General features: G+C 43.6%; 1 protein-coding gene and 1 non-coding gene across 2 annotated transcripts; both read left to right on the top strand.

Moving 5' to 3' along the window:
- Nucleotides 1–440: 440 nt before the first annotated feature.
- Nucleotides 441–4,967, top strand: Tigd4 (tigger transposable element derived 4). Its single transcript, XM_087899433.1, has one exon. It carries the CDS (start codon nt 1,777–1,779, stop codon nt 3,319–3,321), a length of 1,545 nt encoding a protein of 514 aa, XP_087755559.1. The 5' UTR covers nt 441–1,776; the 3' UTR covers nt 3,322–4,967.
- A 339-nt stretch (nt 4,968–5,306) lies between these two features.
- Nucleotides 5,307–10,905, top strand: LOC125394106 (uncharacterized). The gene is made up of 4 exons (XR_015735746.1): nt 5,307–6,600; nt 6,814–6,910; nt 6,996–7,051; nt 7,853–10,905. It is a non-coding gene; the product is annotated as an uncharacterized LOC125394106 (transcript).
- Nucleotides 10,906–19,788: the final 8,883 nt, after the last annotated feature.

Below are 19,788 nucleotides of genomic sequence, written 5' to 3'. Positions count from 1 at the left end.
TCATTTCTGCAGCCCTTGCTTATTTTTTGACAAAATAAGATGGGAGGGAGGGAGATGTTTTCTAAACGCTAATATCAAACTAATAAGAACAAAATATTTACATAAAAGATAGTCTACAAATTTTTAAGAAAATATGCAAGTATTCCCCACATAAATGAACAATGTGCTAGGGATTGAGGGAACTAAGTCACATGGTCAAGTCCTGTCTACTTAGAAAGCCGAGCTTTCCCTGGAAGTCATGCAGTGATGCTACGGGAGTTCACAGCATTCATGATGGTCTATTCTTCTACAGAAACCTGATAGTGTGTGTGTGTGTGTGTGTGTGTGTGTGTGTGTGTGCATGCGTGTGTGTGCACGCGTGTGTGCGTGTGTGCGTATGTGCATGTGTGTATGTGTGTGTGTGCGCGCGTGTGTGCGTATGTGCGTGTGTGTATGTGTGTGTGCATGTGTGTGTGTGCGTGCATGCGTGTGTGTGTGTTACACTAATGCCTCTTGTGCTCTCACTGGGTTTTGCTGAGTGTGCAGCAACTCTATTAAGCCAGTTCTGCAGTTTCTCCCCCTTTACAGATAAAGAACTGAAGTTTTTACGTTAGGTGACTCAGAACCACTAAGTACTAAATGGCAGTCATTCCTCACCTTGCACCAAAGCCCATGTCTTTGTACTATGGCAAGTCACTTTTCCACACACAGACAGTAGAGGCCCTGAGAGGGTAAGAACCATGGTCACCCTACTTCCTATTTAGTTGAGATCATTTTCTACATTATATTCTCCTAATAATGTATTTATTATGATGCATATTCTCAAGTAATACTGAGTGAGAATGGAGTTTAGAATTTTTAATGGAATTATCAACCACCTGATTTGAGTATTTCAATCAAGCAGACTCCTATGAAGAAGTCTGTCTCCCATGTGCTATTAAAAATTGAGCTCATGACGACCGTCTGGTTTTGCTTTTAGAAGAGCCAGAGGTTATAGTCTGTGACCTCATGTAGAAAATAGTCGCCCGATGAACTATCCAGGATCATTTTTAGTTCTTTAATTTTGGCAAGCACACATTTTCAAAGCCGAAAAGCACAGGGAGGCTCCAAACCCACAAAGCAGAGCTGGAGACCTTCTAATGGAGGACGTTGAGGAGGTCAGCGTTCACCTGAAAGCTTTGGTTGCTGCCTTTTCAGAAACTTCTTCCCGTCCGTTTCACTGTCGTTCAGGGTGTTGTATTCTATTGATGTTCCGTTGGCAGACGGCTAAAATGCTACCTTTCCTCCTGTCATTTTCAAGAAAGAAGTAGAAGCATGCCACTTTCCCCTGTAACTTTGAAGAAACATGAACTTAACAGGTGATGTTTTGTACGGACACTTTGGAAAATCTGTTTCTTCTCTCTGAGGCCCTCTGTTCTCTGTGGAGAGCTACTAAAAGGTTGAAGCATGCATGGATAAAATGGAGCGTCTTAAAGGATTGCAGCTCCAAAAATACATTAGCAGGACCGGGCAGGTTTGACATAATGAGATTCTTATTTTAGCTTGACTTCTGGAACTCCGAAGAACTATAAATTGAGCCGCACAAGACCCTAGGAAGGAGGCGCCTCTTAATCGCATATAGACTTTGCTTCAGACTTTGCAAGATACCTCTAGTTGTCAGTTTCCTAAAGAGTTAGACTACTGATACTTACCAGCTTTAATACAGGAAATGATAGATAGAAAGCCTTGGTCCACATTGCTCTGAAAACCAAAACTGGTTGCAGAAACTTGTACCAGGAGCTCAGAGAGGGGGCTGAGATGGCCGAGGCCCCTGTGGATGCCGTGACTCAGCCAGTGGCTGGGAAGAAAAAGAAGAGTCTGTCCATCGAGGAAAAGATTGACATCATAAATGCAGTGGAGAGTGGCAAGAAAAAGGCCGAGATTGCAGCTGAATACGGAATAAAGAAAAATTCTTTGTCTTCCATTATGAAAAACAAAGACAAAGTTCTGGAAGCCTTTGAGTCTCTGAGATTTGATCCGAAGAGAAAAAGACTGAGAACGGCATTTTATACGGATCTGGAAGAGGCACTGATGAGGTGGTATCGGATTGCCCAGTGTCTCAATGTTCCCGTTAACGGGCCGATGTTACGCCTAAAAGCTAACGATTTTGCTCAGAAGCTGGGACATAATGACTTTAAGTGCAGCAATGGTTGGTTGGATCGTTTCAAGTCCAGGTACGGCTTAGTTTTCAGAGCACAGTCTGTAGAAGCCTCCGGTATATCTACAGACCCTGCCGTTGTCTGGTACCAAAATGTGCTGCCTTATTACTTAAATGATTATCATCCTAAGAATGTTTTCAGTATTAAAGAGACCGGACTGCTTTATCGAATGCTACCTACAAACACATTTGCATATAAAGGAGAGACTTGCTCAGTCGGAAAGCTGTGCAAAGACAGGATAACGCTTGCAGTCGGAACAAACATGGACGGCTCAGAGAAGCTTCCTTTGCTCATTATTGGGAAAAACCGAACTCCGCGTTGTTTCAAAGGCATAAAGTCCCTGCCTGTGTATTATGAAGCGAACAGAACGGCATGGATGACTGCAGCCATATTCGAACAGTGGATGCATCAGCTTGATGAGAAATTTCAAGCCCAGCAACGAAGAGTGGTGATTTTTGTTGATTCTTGCCCAGCACATCCAGAGGTGAAAAACCTAAAGTCCATTGAGTTAGCAATCTTCCCATCATGCCTATCTTCCGGGCTTGTCGCTATGAAACAAGGTGTTATTAAAAGCCTGAAAATCAAATATCGGCACTGTCTTATCAAGAAATTTTTAAGTTCTGTTGAAAGTAGCAAAGAATTTACATTTTCTCTACTAGACGCGGTTGATACATTGCATCTGTGTTGGAGAGCTGTAACCCCAGAGACCATTCTGAAAAGCTATGAAGAAGCAGGATTCAGGTCTCCAACGCTGGAAACAGACTTGCCAAAGGCAGAGAGTGACGCTGCTGCTCTTGACCTGGCCGCCCCTGCTCTGGGAGCAGGGGTGGAGCTTCCTGAAGGTTTGTCCATAGAGGAGTATGCTGCCCTGGACGAGGATCTGGAGACCTGTGAAGCCACCACAAATGATGATGCAGAGTGTACCAATGAAAGTAAACAAGGTGAAACTGGTTTTTATGCTTCTGATGAAGAGGAGGAGGACAGCGGAGCTCTAGAAGCAGACCCGCCCTTACCATCCAAAAATGACGCAATCGAAGCTATAGGCACCCTTAAAAAGTTCCTTAGAAGTCACGATATGAACGATGAACTTCACAATTCTTTAGCAGACCTTGAAAACTTTATTAGTGCTTTGTCACCTAAATAGTCGTGTATTATACATCTGCGGAGTAGGAACTTTTCCTGCTGTATCTTATTACATAAGGAATGTAAAAGGAAAGTATCAATTAAATAAGGAAAGAGAAAACCTAATAATCCTTTCTTAGTTGCAACAGCCTTTGATCTGAATAGCAAGGCTCCCTGGTAAATAATGACTAAGTAAAACTGCGAGCGCTTAGCAGGTTTGGGGAGAGGAAAACTGCTCAGAGGCTTTGTACTTCAAAGGGACACAGGTCTGTGTGAAAGAACTCCTCAGCCGGCTGACTCACACGCATGAAATTGCTGGTTTCTATTTTCTTTGTTTTTAAGTTCAGATCATGTTCTAGAATATTTTACTTTATCCATATAGTCTAAGAAACAAAAATAACTTGTTTTTATTCTAACCTGCCTGTGCACCAAGACAATGCACAATATATCTCTGCTGCTTTCAAGTTACTTGTCAAGTTAAGTCAGATGAAAAGCCAGTACTCTGCAGGGCTTCCTGTCATCTGTGACCAGGAGATACAGGTCCTTCTGGTGATACGTGTGTGCGTGTTCAGTGGGAAGACACAGGATGGAAACACCGCTGAAACTCATGTTTATATTTGAATACGGTTAACTCTCGAGCCAACTGAAGATGCATATAGAGTTATCAAAAAGAAAATTAGGGTTCCTGTTTTTTTAAATTACAACAGCTCAGCTTTTAATCTAATTTTGCTAAATTTTATTTTCAGCACATTGTGATATTTAGTTGTCTTCCTCCAATTTTTTCTTCTCTAAAATTTTTAATAAAACTATTAGAGAAAGTTTTATCTAAATATTACATTTATATTAAATAATAGTAAATTACCTAACCAACATCTAAAAATAGTCACTGAGTGAGATTTTAACACTATGTCAGTTTTTCTACAGTTCAGTTTTAAGTAGCATATTTATTTAACTTATTATCCCTAATTTAGCTCCCCTTGTAAAGTATTTCATAAAAATACAAAGCATAATGATTTGTTGTAAACTATTAATCTGCCAATTATATAATTAGAAATTATCCAGTTAGAAGAAAATAATTTAACAAAGCATTTTATTTTCTATTGCTGATTTACTCTGCTCTGAGGATTTAGTAATAGTTGAGTCTTAAAATGTTTTAATATTTTAGAGGTTTCTTTTATTATTAAACATGGACTGTTTAAATTAAAAAGCATTTTGTGATTTGATATGTAATTTTAATTTGACTTAATCATGAACCTAAAGGTGTTCTTGAGAGCACATTTGTCTCTCAAGAGAAAATTAATTATAGTTAGTCTGGTTTAAAAATAAATGTTTTGTCTTAATTGTTCTTGCTTTATAAACTCTTGCTGTTTCAACAGTGTTTTTTATTTCTTAGCAACCAAGAATAAATCTCATATTGCATTTAGGACATTCTTCACTGTGTGTTGTTCCTGAACTACTTAGTGGAAGGTTTAGTTCAGGTTAAAACAGGAGGGTGTGTAATCAGCATCTATGGGTTTTATGTTTCCTGCCTGGCTCCTTATTGCAAACCTTTTCGCCATAGGAGGCAGATTTGCTGGAAGGGGAAGCAGGAGAGAAGGGAAATCAAAGTAAAGTAGTCCAGGCAAACACTTCCCAGGTTAAGAGGAACCCAGACCCAGAAAGACAAATATCATCTGTACTCACTCATAAGTGGCTTTTAGACATAAAGCGAAGAAAAACCAGCCTGCAACCCACAACCCCAGAGAACCTAGATGACAAAGAGACTGGATCTAATCTATGTGGGAAGTAGAAAAAGACAAGATCTCCTGAGTAAATTTGGGAGCATGGGGGGCAGGGGAGAGGGAAGGAAGGGAAGGGAGCAGAGAAAAATGCATAGCACAATAAAAACAATAAAAGAAAAAAGGAACAAAACAGGGGGTGGGGAGAGGAACCCCTCCACTGAACCAGCAGGGCTCCAGCTCCCCGAGACGAGGCAGAGTTGGGGAGTAGACATCTGCTTTCCGTTTCACAGGCAGTGGAGAACTGGGCTCCGGCCTCTGCTGCACAGAGGGCTCCCTGAAGAAAACAGCACAGAGCAGGCAAGTCAACCGGAGGCTGTGACCAGTGGATAAAAGAAGAGCCTGGAGTCCCTTCCAAATAAAGCAGGGGGCGTGGCAGGGCGATGGGTTGGTGAAGAACATGCTAGGTAATGCTGCATAACGGCATGGTCATCTTCATGCCTACACCTGAGTGAAGTTCAGACGGTCACCTCCTTGGCTAGACAATGCTTCTGTGAGGTGTTGGAAAGAACCAAAGGATTGGGTCCCCACTTTGTAGGTGGAGACTGCTCAGACCCAAATAATCACACAGAAACTATATTATTTACAACACTGTTCAGCCAATAGTTTAGGCACCTTTCTAGTTAGCTCTTATATCTTGAACCCATTTCTGTTCATCTATGTATTGGCACGAGGCTATGGCTTACTGGTCAGGATCTGGCGTCTGTCTCCTTTGGCAGCTACATGGCATCTCCTTCCCTCTGCCTACTTTCTCTCTATATCTCTGTTTGGATTTCCTGCCTGGCTTTATTCTGCCCTGACATAGGTCCAAAGCAGCTTCTTTATTAACCAATGGTAATAAAACATTCACAGCATACAGAGGGAAATTCCACATCACCATTTCATCCCATGCTTACTTATTTTGTTCTTAGTTGTCAACTCTCAGCAGCTTTTTGAAAGTTGGGACAGTTGTAAAATCCCCAGAGAATACCGAGTGCATGGCAGGCTCCTGGTGTGATCTTGTTTGTGAGATGTAAGAACCAAATGAGGAGGTCCAGACAGTCCTCCTAAACTGAAGAAAAGGGGAGGACAGGACATCTACTTTGCCCTGACTTCCTCTTGTAAGCCCTGAAACTCCTCGGTGAATGCACTGTCACTGTGGGAGGCTGTTGACTGAGACCACACCTACGTTCCTCATTGCAGAAGCGATGACTCAGCACGGTGAGGGAACTACTGTTTGTGAGCTGCCGTGGGAGCAAACGGAAACCCTTCCCCAAAGAGGATCTGGAAGTCCACCTTCCGGGTCCCAGGGTGCTTAATGGGGTGTTGTTTGCCCAACACCGTGCATCTATGTCTACCGTGTTGATGAGCCCCATCTGTTTCTGTAAATCCTACAGCCCCTAGAGGTAATACTGGGAGAAGTGTGAATCCTACAGTATCCGAAAGGCTGTCAGAAGAAAGTCTGGCCTGAACCAAAAGACGATTGCATAAGCGCAAAGATTAAGCTTGACTCCTACTGATGGAAGGAGAGGCCTTGTGAGCAGGTAAAACGAGTTTTAAAAGCGTGATTCTTCATTCCTGAACCGTGTGCACGGTCATGCAAGTCAGACCCACCACACCGGTGAGGAACCTTCTATAACCTCTGTCTGAACTTGAGCTGTGCGTTTTAGCTTCCAATCCAATTGGGTTGTTTTTGTTTTTTGTTGTTGTTGTGGTGGTGGTTTATTATTATTCCAGATTTGACCACTGTTTTCCAGATCCAATTATTCTGTTGGAGAAATCACATTAACCCTTTAGAAGAACAGATTGATTTCCCCTCCTCTCAGTTGCGGGGGTAAGGAATCTCACAATAATGTAAGTTCAAACCTGATGACTAACGATTGTAATAAAGGGGAAGTGCCCGATAATTATAAAGGGTTTATCTTGTTCTTGTTGCTAGGCACTGCAGGTTTGATGATGGAAACAGAAAAAAAAAATCGCTCTGTCTTGACATTGGTAAGTTAGTGAAGGAAGCAGGCAGTATTCCGTAATGACAGGGGACACACTGAGCCTGGCATCTGTGTCTACAAAATAAATATGTGTGCCTTTAACCCAGTCCTGAGATTAGGGAAGGAGTGAGTCAGCCGGGTGTCTCATGCCAAAACCTGAGATTTGGACCCACGGGAGAAACTGGAGTTTAGTGGGCAAGGGAGAGATCACTGCAGGTCAGGCTCAGAGGGAGGACGCCCGCCATCAGCTGAGGAAGGAAAGGAAGAAAAGTTTTCCATCTGTGTGTTTGAAAGTTTTGACCACAAGCAGAATCGTGGGCCTCAGGACAGAGGCAAAATGTTAGAGGCACAGGGGCCTCTGAGGAAAACGGCATAGCCTCTGAGCCACACCACTGCTGTCCCGAGGAGGTCCCTCGCGAAAGAATCGTCCTAGCTCGGCTTCTTCTTGCCTTTCACTCTCTTAAGGAACTGACCCTCACCTGAGTATCCAGCTGCTCCTACCACATACTCTGCAAAACCGCCTTCACCGTATGTGGCCAGGGAAGGCTAGGAGTAGCTCCGTCTAGGCAGCTTTGCAGCTGTGGCCTTTTATTGGGATTGAGGGTCCCCACACTCCTGCAAACAACCCTTTGCCTATGCTTGTGAGGAAGCTCGATTGAGTCATTGGTTCTCCAGACTGAATTTTGACAGATTCATGCCTTGTTTTGTCACTGGGACCTTAGAAAGAGGGACAGACATTGTTGTTTCCCTCAGGAAAAGAAATTTAGCAACACCTCCTGACATACAGAATTCTTCCTTCCTATTGTAGGAGGAAGTAGCCGGAGGAAGGCATTGCAAGCGAAACGGATAAGCCTCTCTGCATTCTCCAGGAGAGCTGACAGAGCATCAGTCCTTGCTAGGCCTTTCACCCTGAGGGAGCACCTGAGGAGTTTACACAAATATTCATACATGACCAAAGAGTGCAGTGACAGTCACTGAAAGAGATGCTGTGTGAAGGCCCAGAGACTGCGGGGACTGAGTGGGTGCTGTCATGACTCAGCACCCCTGGGGTGAGCGGCTGTGCATGCCTGGTCTTCGTCTTGGATTGATGCTGGTCCCTCACAGCATCCCCAGGAGGACTTCCCTTGGCAGTGATAAACAGATACATAAATAGTATCCTAGTGACAGTCATTATTTACTGATCGTGGCTGAAGGACCATTTTGATGACACATCAAATCAGCTTCTTAGAAATAACTATTGGTGGTCTATAACTCTGCTCTAACCTTATCTCGTTTAACTAACAAGATGCCTAACTTCTTCAACAACTTTATTCCACGTGCTGGCCATAGTTTGATATCAGATTGATATTTTAATTTTTATTTTCTGTAGGAACCTTCCTGAGCAATGTGCAAAACTCTCTGAGCCTGGAAAAGGTACTGCTCTTAATTAACTGTGCAGAGGACTGTCTCTCAGCACAAGAACCAGTTAAATGCTTCTGGTGGGTTTTGTAGGACCTGAGGGAAATGGTGTGTCCTTAATGAGGCAAAGTAAAGAGCTAACGCTTTCCCACAACTTGGCAGCCCCTCTCCTGTGAGGACTGCAGATGCCTCAAGCTCTCAAGAGCGATTCTGGAAACCTTGTCAAGTTCTACGGGCCCTGGAGTCATTAGATAAGGTTAGCTTTTAGATGTTGTCTGCATTTATTTTGGAAATGCCTTTAATTTTTTGAGAGGGTTAACTTTGAGACCATTAAAAGGCTGAGGGATTTTTTTTTTTTTGCTTTGTTCTGCTATGAAATAAGAAAAAAAAAGCTTCAAAACTGGAGACCTGGAGACACACTTGGAATAGGGGTGTTCTAATCTCACCTGCTAAACTCGATGAGCAGGTGGGAAGTCCTGTCTTACGCTGTGGAGAATACAGGGAAAGCTTCGGGTTTTCCCCCAAAGAAAGATGTATAGAAAGGTAAATTCAGAGAAGACTCAATTATTTTTTTTCCTCTCAGTGCTGCGGATTGAATACAGACCCCAGGTGTGTTAGGCAAACATGACAGAACAGAGTTCCAGCCCAGGCCCAAGGAGTCACCATTAAGACATTACCTCATCTGGGTAGGGGTAAGAATGCTTGCCTAATGTCCACAGAGCACCGAGTTCCATCCCCAGCACAATAAATAGATACATAAATAAACAGAAAAATAATAAAGGGAAGAGAAAAATACTCATATTCTGGCGATTCACAAACTTGTAAAAATTGCTCAGAACGTTCAAACGTATGAAAACATAAACGTAGCTGCCAGGCCTGAGCCGCCATTCCGCCTCCCACCTCTCGGTCTTTAAAGGCCCCAGTGTTACTAACAGAAGCTTGGAGAAAACGGAATAGACTTCCTTTTCCATACTGGTATTTGAGCTAAGCCTTCTTCGGGGCACTCCTTTTTCCTTTCTCCTTTGCCTGCTATTTTGATGTTATTTTTAATAGCTTGCTAGTATATTTTTATGAGGACTCCTTTTGCCAGATGCAATTAAAAGAACTGTCTGAGGCTTGGTGCTCCCTGGAAGCTGAACAGAGAGAGTCTGGGGTTTAGCACCAGGCTAAATCTCCATAATAAGGACTTGCTCACACATCACTCCCTGGTGCTGTCTTTCAGAGAAGCCTCGGAGATAAAACAATACAACTGGCAAGTCCCAGGTATGGACCACGTCCCTTCAAGGAAGAGCATGCCTTCTGTGCTTGAGAGAGAACACAATTCAACCACAGCGTCAGTATTAGTAGCCACTCCAGGATAGAGACGGTTGCCATTCATGCACAGACCTTTTTGGGGGCCACCTCTGCTGGTGTGCACCGTCACAGTTTACAGAGAAGACAGACATGTGTCCATCTTGTTTTACCGTCTAATTGGGAATGCAGGGTAAACCCTCCAGATGATAAAAACCGCACTTCTTAAGTGGTTTGGAGGCCGTGTGGCAGGCAGAGTCCATTTGTGTGTAGTAAGTAGACTTTACTGTGAGCTCCCACGGTGGGAAAGCTTCCGGTAAAGGGTCAGGCCGGGCCAAGAGGGGTGCAGGACACTAAAGCCAGGCAAAGGCCCCATGCGGGCAGGGACGGTCAAGGTGCTTCGTAAGGATTTCTGCAGGGTTCCGTTTTATATTTTCTGTGTCATACAGAACAAGCGGAGCATATGTTCCCTTTAAAATGTCCAAGTGTAGATCATAGGAAGGAAGTTCCTGGCTTCACCTTGGGCTTGTGTGTATTGTAGACAAATTGCTTACACTCTACCCTTGATTTCATGAAGTACTGATAAAGGGAGGTGGGGAAGGACACCCATTCCAAGTGAGCATGTGACCGTCACTAAGATACACAGACAGACGAGAAAGGAAAGCCAGGCTTGAGTTCAGGCCTTATAAATATATCCAGGGTGGGGTGGGATGAAAGGATTAAGTTGGAAATAACAGAGTCCAAAAAAGCACCGAGGTCAAGAGAGTTGTTTTGGAGCGCTGGAAATTTATATCAAGCATTTTAAGGAGTCGCTGGAAGGCAAGATGGCTCATGTCGCATCTTGCTCCTTGTCTGAGCAGCAGCAAGCTTCCTTCAAAGCAACAACCTCTGTGGGAAAGAGACCGAGGCAGGCAGATTCCCTCACTCAGCTTTGCTTCCCGGTAATTCAGTCTCACCGTGATTTTAGTATTAACTTAACCATAAGCATAAAGGAGCTTCCAGGGGTGTTAGTCAGGCTTCTCCTGCGGAGCAGGACCAGTGGGATGCACGTGTGTTCACGATAAGGAAGTACCTGTGTTGGTGCTTGCAGGGTGCCTGGCAGTGAGCTTTAACATTTTATGTAAATTAAGGCATGCAACATCCTAATCATAACACTAGCTTTTTACAAAGTGTGTGCGGTGTTTCTTAAATTTATAAGTAATGCATATTGTTGTACATGTTTATCTGATGAATATATTAACATATAATATATATATTATATATAATATATAGTGATTAATTAAGACAGGTGCTGTCTTGATTTTTCAGGTAGAAAAACTAGTACATGTTCTAGCCAGAATCAGACAGACCCTTTTCCTTTCTTTTCCTCTCCTCTCCTCTCCTCTCCTCTCCTCTCCTCTCCTCTCCTCTCCTCTCCTCTCCTCTCCCCTCCCCTGCCCTCCTCTCCCCTCCCCTGCCCTCCCCTCCCCTCCCCTTCCCTTCCCTCTCTTTTCCTCCCCCTCCCCCTTTCCCTCTTCTCTCCTCTCCTCCCATCCCCTCCTCCCCTCCCCTCTCCTTCCCTCTCCTCTCCTCTCCTCTCTTCTCCGCTCCCCTCCCCTCCCCTCCCCCCTCCTCTCCTCTCCTCTCCTCTCCTCTCCTCTCCTCTCCTCTCCTCTCCTCTCCTTTCCTCTCCTCTTCTCTCTTCTCTTCTCCAGCTATGGAATCTCACTATGTAGTCCAGTTTGGCCTTGAACTCATTATATACCCCAGGCTGCCTTTGAACAAGAGGTGATACCCCTGCCTCAGGCTCCCAAATGTACCACTAAGCCCAACTTTAGAGTTGTATTCAAAGCCATCCTCGCTCTACCCTCCCTCCTCCGGGTGCCTTTCTTTCTTTCCTCTGCCCATGCAAAGGGAATGAAGGAGGTTCATCCTAAACACAGATTGCATAGAAGGGGTTTCTCCTGCACAAGCTGATCTGAGGTCATTCGCTTATGGAACTCAGAAGGGCACTGCGTTCATAATGTGTGGGCTGGTGGGGCTTTGACAGCATGAGTGTTTCTCGACACTGTCTTTTTCTAAGACCGATATCTGCACCAACCAGTCTCGTTCTCTAAGGCTCTGAGAGCCGCGCTGTCGTTATTTCCATAGTACAAATGCACATAGTACAAATGACCAAAATGGGTTCAGTAAACTTCCCAGGGGAAGGTTAGGGCCTTGCTTAGGTTGGTAAAGCACGGATCTGAGGATTAACTAAGGAGTTAATGCCGGCTCCTCCTCCAAAAACGTTCTTGAATCCACTTAGCAGATCTCTCATCCCAGGAAACAAATGAAGCACCGTCATGAGCAGGAGAAGGCTTTATCTGTGGCCTAGTCTCATAGCAACCAAGGAAAGAAAAGACGATCTGGTTTACGACTCCAGGCCCATCACTGATGGGAAGTAACTCAAGCAACTGGTCCCAGCGCCTCACAGTCAGGAGCAGAGATTGTAAATGCGCCCTTGCTGGTTGCTGCATATGCTCAACTAATGTTCTCCACTCTTACAAACTTCTGGGGCCCAACCCAGGAAAAGATGCTGCCAACATTCAAGGTGGATCTTTGAACCTGGCTTACATGCAAGGCAGCCCGCCATGAACACATGAACATGCCACAGGCCAATCTGATCTAAATAATTCTTCACTATGACTTCCCAGGAGAGTCTGCGCTCTGGCAACTTGACGTATATCTAAGCATCACAGCCACTTCCATAGCTATATTTCATTCATACAGGTCACAATTGGCCAGTGAACGCCTACCGTGTGCTGGATGCCGACGTAGGCATTGAGGATCGAGCAGTAAACAAGATAGTTCTTCTTCTCAATCCTGGAAAGGGCTTCATCGGCACTGGTATTGCAGATGAGAAGAGGTTCACTGGAGAGATGGCTCAGAGGAAGGGCTTTCCAGGTAAAGTCAAGGACCTACATTCCACATCCAGCACTCACTGGAAAAGCAGATCCTAGCCTAACCAGTGACCCTAGGTCCCAATGAGACACACAGCTTCAAAATACAAGGTGGACAGTTTCAGCATACATGCATACCACACACACACACACACACACACACACACACACACACACCTGAGGATCACACAGATCACACACACATAACCCCCCCACACACAACCCTGAGTACCACACAAATCACACACACACATACACACACACACACAACCCTGAGGACCACACAGATCACACACACACATACACACACACACACAACCCTGAGGTTCACACAGATCACCAGCTAAAGATTGGGGTTCAGATATTAATCTTATGAAGTTAAAATTTCAGATCTTCCTGCTTGGAGAATATAACGCTATTTCTGCTTGGGATATACTTAATATAACCATTCAGTACATTTGGAAATTAGGAAGGTGTCACAATTTTAAAAAAAAAATGTATCACGTGTGTGTATGCACATGTGTGTGTACGCACACATGCATGTATGGATTCGGAGGAGGACAACTGTGAGGACTATTCTTGGTTGTCAATTTGAGTACATCTGCAATGAACTACCATCCAGAAATGGAGGGCATACCTGTTGCATGATTAATAAGAACCCAGAGACACATACTGGGGCTCAACCTAAAGATCAGAGAAGCAAAGCAGCCAACCACTAGAGAGACCTTTTATCTCTTCCAAATCTTCGGATGGAAAAGTTTGATATCCTGTCTCCACGAATCCTCAGATTCCATACTCCACTGAGTTCCTATCTTTTCCTCTTTAAATTCCTCTCTCTGCCCAGCCATATTTCTCCTAGCTTCACCTCCCTAGTGCTGGGATTAAAAGTGTGTGACTCCCAAATACTGGGAATAAAGGTGTGAATCACTACCCCCTGCATCTGTTTCTGGATCTATCTTGTGTAGCCCAGGGTAGCTTTGGACCCACAGAGATCCCTCTGCCTCTGTCTCCCGAGTCCTGGAATTAAAGGTGTGAGCCAGCAACCTCTGGCCTGTATGACTGACTAGGCTGCTTTACTCTCTGATCTTCAGGCAAGCTTTATTTTTAAAACACAAATAATATACCACTATATTTCCCCTTTTTTGTCTAAAATAAAAAAGAATGTTATAGTGAATATTAGAAAAACCATATACAATAAGTACAAAAATTATATGCAATATATACAAGTAATAAATACATCAACAATTTCTAGTCCATTTGCATTTGACAAATTTAGAGAAAATATTTTATTATTTATCTTATTTTGATGAGTCGCAAGTCTTGTACCTAACTTATTTTCTATCATAATTTGCTTTCTGAATTTGGTAAACAAGGAAACTATAAATATAACTATCTAGTCTTCAACTCCCTCAGAGACCCAAAAAGGAAATAATATTAATGGCGTAAGCAGGAAATGAAAGCAAACAACTTCTGAAGAAACGTAAGAAATGACAGAAACAGCTGGCTTCCTAAACAAGTCTCAGCACTCAGGATGCAGAATCAGGTGGATCTCTGAGTTCAAGGTCAGCCTGGTCTACAGGTACAGTTGGTTATTCCAGGACAGCCAACTTTCAGCAGTGAAGGAAACCATCAAAACCAGAAAGCTTGTGAAAATGTATTTGAATGAGGGGGCCATGTTCTGCCCCAGCATGCAGCAGAACTTCACAATTTCAGCCATGTTGTTCTGACTTTAGAGTCAAACATACAAGAAAGGCTTTATGGAACCTTTCTCTATAACTAAGGAAAGACACTGAAGCTAGGCATATGGCAGGGGTGTCCCTACATGAGGACCAGAGAGGCTACTACATGAAGCTGTGAAGTTGAAGCCTGGATTTGTTGACAGAGACTGTTTGTTTGTTTTCTGGGCACCCAGACCCAAATAATCACACAGAAACTTTATTAATTACAACACTTTTAGGCCAATGACTCTGGCGTATTCCTAACTAGCTGGTTGGCTTTTTTTTTTTTCGACTTGATACAAACCTAGACATAGCTGGGAAGAGGGAACCTCAATTGAGAGAATGTCTCCATCTGATTGGCCTTTAGACAAGTCTGACATTTTGTTAATGACTGATATATCAGGGACCAAACTTGTGGTGAGTGATACCAACCTTGGGCAGGTAGTCCTGGGTTGAGCAAGCCTCAGAAGGCAAACCTGTAAGCAGCACTCCGCCATGGTCTCTGCTTCCATTCCTGCCTCCAGGTTCCTGCCTGAGCTCTTTCCTGGTTTTCTTCAATGTAAGTCAAGTAAACCCTTTCCTCCCCAAGCTGCTTTGCTTGTGGTGTTTTCACAGCCATAGAAATCTAAGACATAGGTCACTGGGCATAGTGCAGGGCACCTTTTTCTTCTGATCAACCTCACCTGCCCTGTTGTTAGCCTTTCCCATCAGCTTCACTGTAAACAGAGACCACACTCTCATTTCCCAGTTGCCCAGACCCAAATAATCACACAGAAACTACATTAATTACAACACAGATTGGCCAATGGCCCAGGCATATTCCTAACCAGCTCGTACACTTTAAATTAACCCATTTCTATTAATCCATATATCACCACAAGGCTGTGGCTTAACGATAATGTTCTGGCATCTTTCTCCTTCAGCAGCTACATGGCATCTCCTCGATGCCACCTGCCTACTCTCTGTATATATCTCTGTTCAAATTTCCTGCTTGGCTTTACTCTGCTAAGCCATTGGCTGAAACAGTTTTAGTCATCAACCAATAAAAGCATATACAGAAGGACCTCCCACATCACATCACCATCATTTCTAGATGGTATTGTGGAATCTAAGTGCACTATGTCACTGAAGGGGTTGCTCCCCTGCACCCGGACTCTTGCAGCGTGGGAGCTATTTGGAGAGACACTCTGGATGGGGTGGGAGGCAGGAAGCCAGATGGACCTTGAGCTCTACTTTCTCTGAGGTGAGCATCCCTGAAGCCAAAGATCTCTGCTGCTTCACAGGACATAAGCGGAGCCATTGTGGTGGAAGGAAAGACTCTTGGTTTTTTTTATATGGACAGTCTGTTTCATTAACACTTTTAATTACTTTTTAAATCAATACCCGTATATTAACTACTATGTGTCAGATACCTTTTAAAACATTTTACAAATGTCCTTCATAGGTCTCAGACTGAGTCTTTATTGGCCACTTGTGACTTGGGTGATAAGGTAAATTTGATAACTTCTGTGTGTTTCCATTTCTGTATCTGTTATCTGCTAAGAGAACAAGAAAACTTCATAAGCTGCAGGAATCAAATGAATCGCAGGCCAGAGCTTTAGAAATGGCAACAATGTTCATCATTATCATTGTATGATGGTAACAAATTGTCAGTCCGCCAAAGAGTTTGGCGTTTCCTTTCTGGAATCGTTGATCTGTGTTTACTGGAGGTGACACAGACAAGCCTGAGCTGTGGGAGTGAAGACAGAGAGCTAGAAACCCTGTCTCAGGTTTGGAAGAGTGTGAAATATGAATACATCACCACAGCTTAGGATGGGATGGGGGTTGATACTATAACTTGGCAAAGGTTTAGCCCAGGAGTGGAATTTGGGTCCTCACCCATCTGGTCTCAGTGTGGTGTTGGCTTACTTGGTGACCTGAAGCCTCGCATCACATACAGGGTTCCTCCGTGTGGCTCCACGGTACTCTTATCCTCCCATCTTCCACTCTTAATTTTCAGTGCTGGGAATTGAACCCATAGCCCCACACGTACTAGGCAAGAGCTCTACCATTGAGCTATATCCACAACCCTTTGGATCTATTTTGATTGATTGTTCTAGATCTTCAACCAGCCATTAGCTGGAAGAAACAAGGCCACCCTTAACGTTTTCAGCCTGACTTCTTTGGCAGTTGACACGCTGGTGCCTAGTCAGACTTCAATCAATACTTGTTGGGAAAAATTGATGTTGCACCTGAGCTAAAGAGGCAGGGAGAGCGTGTAACTCTAGTACATGTGTAGAGTGCTTCAGAGCTTATTCAGCTAAGACTGTGTATCTCTTGTTGTTAGCAGAGAACTCTGCTCTGCCATTCTGAATGTGTGTTCCTGAGCTGACCTTGGGAGCAGGCAAGCACTCAAAGTCACCCACGAACGGTCAGAAAACTGTCGGTGCCTGAGTCCTAGATGTCTTTGCCCACATCCCTCAAGGGCCTTCATGTATCTGACTGTCCTTGACCGTATGTGTCTGTAATAAGCTGGAATTCAGTTTGGGGATTTGAGTGTTGGTGTGACAGATTGATGATCTCTCTTTGTAATCGAGCCTCTGAAGTATAGCTTGGAAGAGTCTGGATGGGAAGCCCAGCTGGGTTGTATTATTGAACTTGCTCCGGGCACACAAATATCCTTGTCGGTCTCAGAAAGGTTAGGGAGCATCCTGTTCATTGAAAAAATTTTCAGACATTGCAAGGAGACAAAATGGCATTGAGAATGAAATGGACTGTCACCAGCAATGAAATGGGACATCTGGGAAAGGAAAGGGGACACAGACAAGGAAGATAAAATTGACAGTCATGGGCAGACAGCCGCTTAGCATAAGTTAATTTAGTAGCCAGCCCAGTCCAGAAGGATCCCTATATCTGGCTTACACTGTGAGATATAAGGCTCTGACAAGATTGAGGGGGCCAGAGGATACAAAGGCCACTTCCATATGAGTTTCAGAAGCAGAAGGAGGACCAAGAAGAAACAGCATTTTCTTCATCTTCTCAAGATTCTTGCTACCCTGGTGCCCTCAGCAGTTCCTTCCCTGGGAAGAAGGGCTGATGCATTTGGACAGTGTTGGCTAGGTGTCTGCCCAGTGCAGACAGAGGTTTCCTTTGGAGTCACCCAGATGTGCATATTCCTGCGTTCATACGCATGAGGCATGTGGTTAAGTTTCTCCTGCGAGTTGTGTAGAGAGTAAGTCAGTGGTGATATGTGCATTCCTGCTCTGGATATCAGCAATAAGGCTTCTGGTTGTAATGTGAACATTTAAAATGCAAAAATAAATCCTAAAGATGTTGGTTTCTGCAGAATGTCTAGCAGGCTTAAGAACTTTCCCCAGTTATAATCAGTTAACAATATAATCTCTATTAAAGGCGCCTGAAACTTTTGTCTTTCCCCTTTAAACATACAGGGGGCAAAAAACACAGAAGCCATTGCACAAAGAAACACCAAGGATGGTGTGTGCCTACAGTTCCTGCAGGAGGCAGGAAGGTCCTGGAGCAGCCTGAGCTCTATAGTAAAGCCACAATATCAAAGAGGTGGGTTGGTGAGATGACTTAGTGCGTAAAGGCATTTGCTGCTAGGTCTAATAATCTGAACCCAATTTCTGAGTCCCATGTGGTGGAAGAGGAAAGCTGACTCCTGCGAGTTATCCTCTGACACACACACACACACACACACACACACACCCTCACACACTCACACACGGCATGCACGCATCAAAAAATATGCATGCATCAAAAAATGCTCACCACACAAAATAATTTTTTTAATGTAAACATAATAAAAACATGGCAGAACAGGTCCTGGATCACCTGAGTGAGAAGGGAAAGGGGCGGGGGCATCTGCTTTTGCCATCTGGAAGGGACAGCAGTGACATCCAGTGACCAGACTTTGTCAAATGATAATCTGGTTCAGAGAGAGAAATGAATGAGCCAACGCTGGGCAGAACAGCCCTGTCCAGTCTGGGCACTGTGTCCAGTTGTGGCCCTACCACCAGCCTGGTCTCCGGAGCCTGAGGGAGATGCAGAGTGGCGGATGGGCGGGATGTGTAGGAGAGACTTCTGAGACTGTCTTGCTTACCGACAGCTTCTTCAGACAAAAGGAGAAAGAGTAGAAACATGATTTAAAGTGTGTCTGTGCATTCTGGAAATGCTGGATTTAGAAGTCAAAAGGCATCGTATCAATGCTCTGTAGGAATTGCCTGGGTAAAGGAAATCTACAGTGTGCTTTCTCTAAAGTGCAAACTTTGCCTTTTTAAAGCGAAGTGATATGATCACATTTTAAACAATCTATTTTTCAAGTTTGATTTTTAAGTGGCAGGTGGTAAAATAGCAGTAGTTCATTTCTGTAGTCCTTCTGCACCCCACAGCAATACACAATAAGTCACGGAAATTCAAAACATACACAGGCCAGGAGTGGTAATACCAGCATTCCGGAGGAGGAGGCAAAATGACCTCTGACTAAGAGGCCAGCCTGGTTTATGCAGTGAGTTCTAAGCTAGCCAGGACTACATAGTGAGACACCCCTCTCTCTCCATGTATGTGTGTGTGTGTGTGTATTTACATAACTAAATATATAGTTGTAACTATATATATTAAACTTTTTAAGAAAGCAACTGAAAGTTGCCTTCATAATTTGCTAGGTGGGAATCTATTCTTACTATTATTTTGCTATATCTACTATTATTTTTATTACATAAGAAAATACTTGGTGTGCAAAAAATTAAAAGGGTCAGGTGCCATGGGACATGCTTCTAATTTCAACTATTCAAAAGGCTGAGGTTTGAGGGTCTTGAGTTGAGACCAGCCTGGGCAAATTAGTGAACCCACATCTATCTCTCTATATATATCATATATCTGTATTTATATCTATTTTCTATATAGATGAATATTATCCATATTATACATAGATATATAATAAATGGATACAGATGTACTGGAAAGAAGGAAGAAGAGAGAGGAAGAAGAGAAGAGAGTGGGTGCAATTGATAATTTGGTAACAAATACAGTGAAGTATATTTTTATAAATATGTACAATGTTTGTGTGTAGAAATTACTATATAATTTTTTTTAAAGCGTATTGAATTGTATATCATTGGTAGTTTGATGGACATGTTTCAGCTTGTGGCTATATATTCAACACAAAACAAATTAATTTATTCTTACATTTATTTATCATCTGTTTCTAAATTCAGTTTCTTATAGGTTAGTTAACAGAACCAAAAGGAGAGGCTGGGGGTGGAGCAGTGGTAGTGGGCGGCCCTGCCTTTGGTCCTTATAAAGGTGAACACACACAGGAGCGTGGTAGCACTTCCTTTATAGATCACATTCTGGGCAGAAACCTTGGTGAATCCCCCGCGGCTCTGATGCCATCCTTGCTGCTCTGTGGCCCGGTGAAGCTG

Source organism: Myodes glareolus, chromosome 20 (assembly GCF_982192425.1).
Source record: "Myodes glareolus chromosome 20, mMyoGla1.1, whole genome shotgun sequence".
NCBI classification, from domain to species: Eukaryota; Metazoa; Chordata; class Mammalia; order Rodentia; family Cricetidae; genus Myodes; species Myodes glareolus.
Note: the sequence above shows the minus strand (reverse complement) of the source record. Positions and strands in the feature narration are given on the sequence as shown.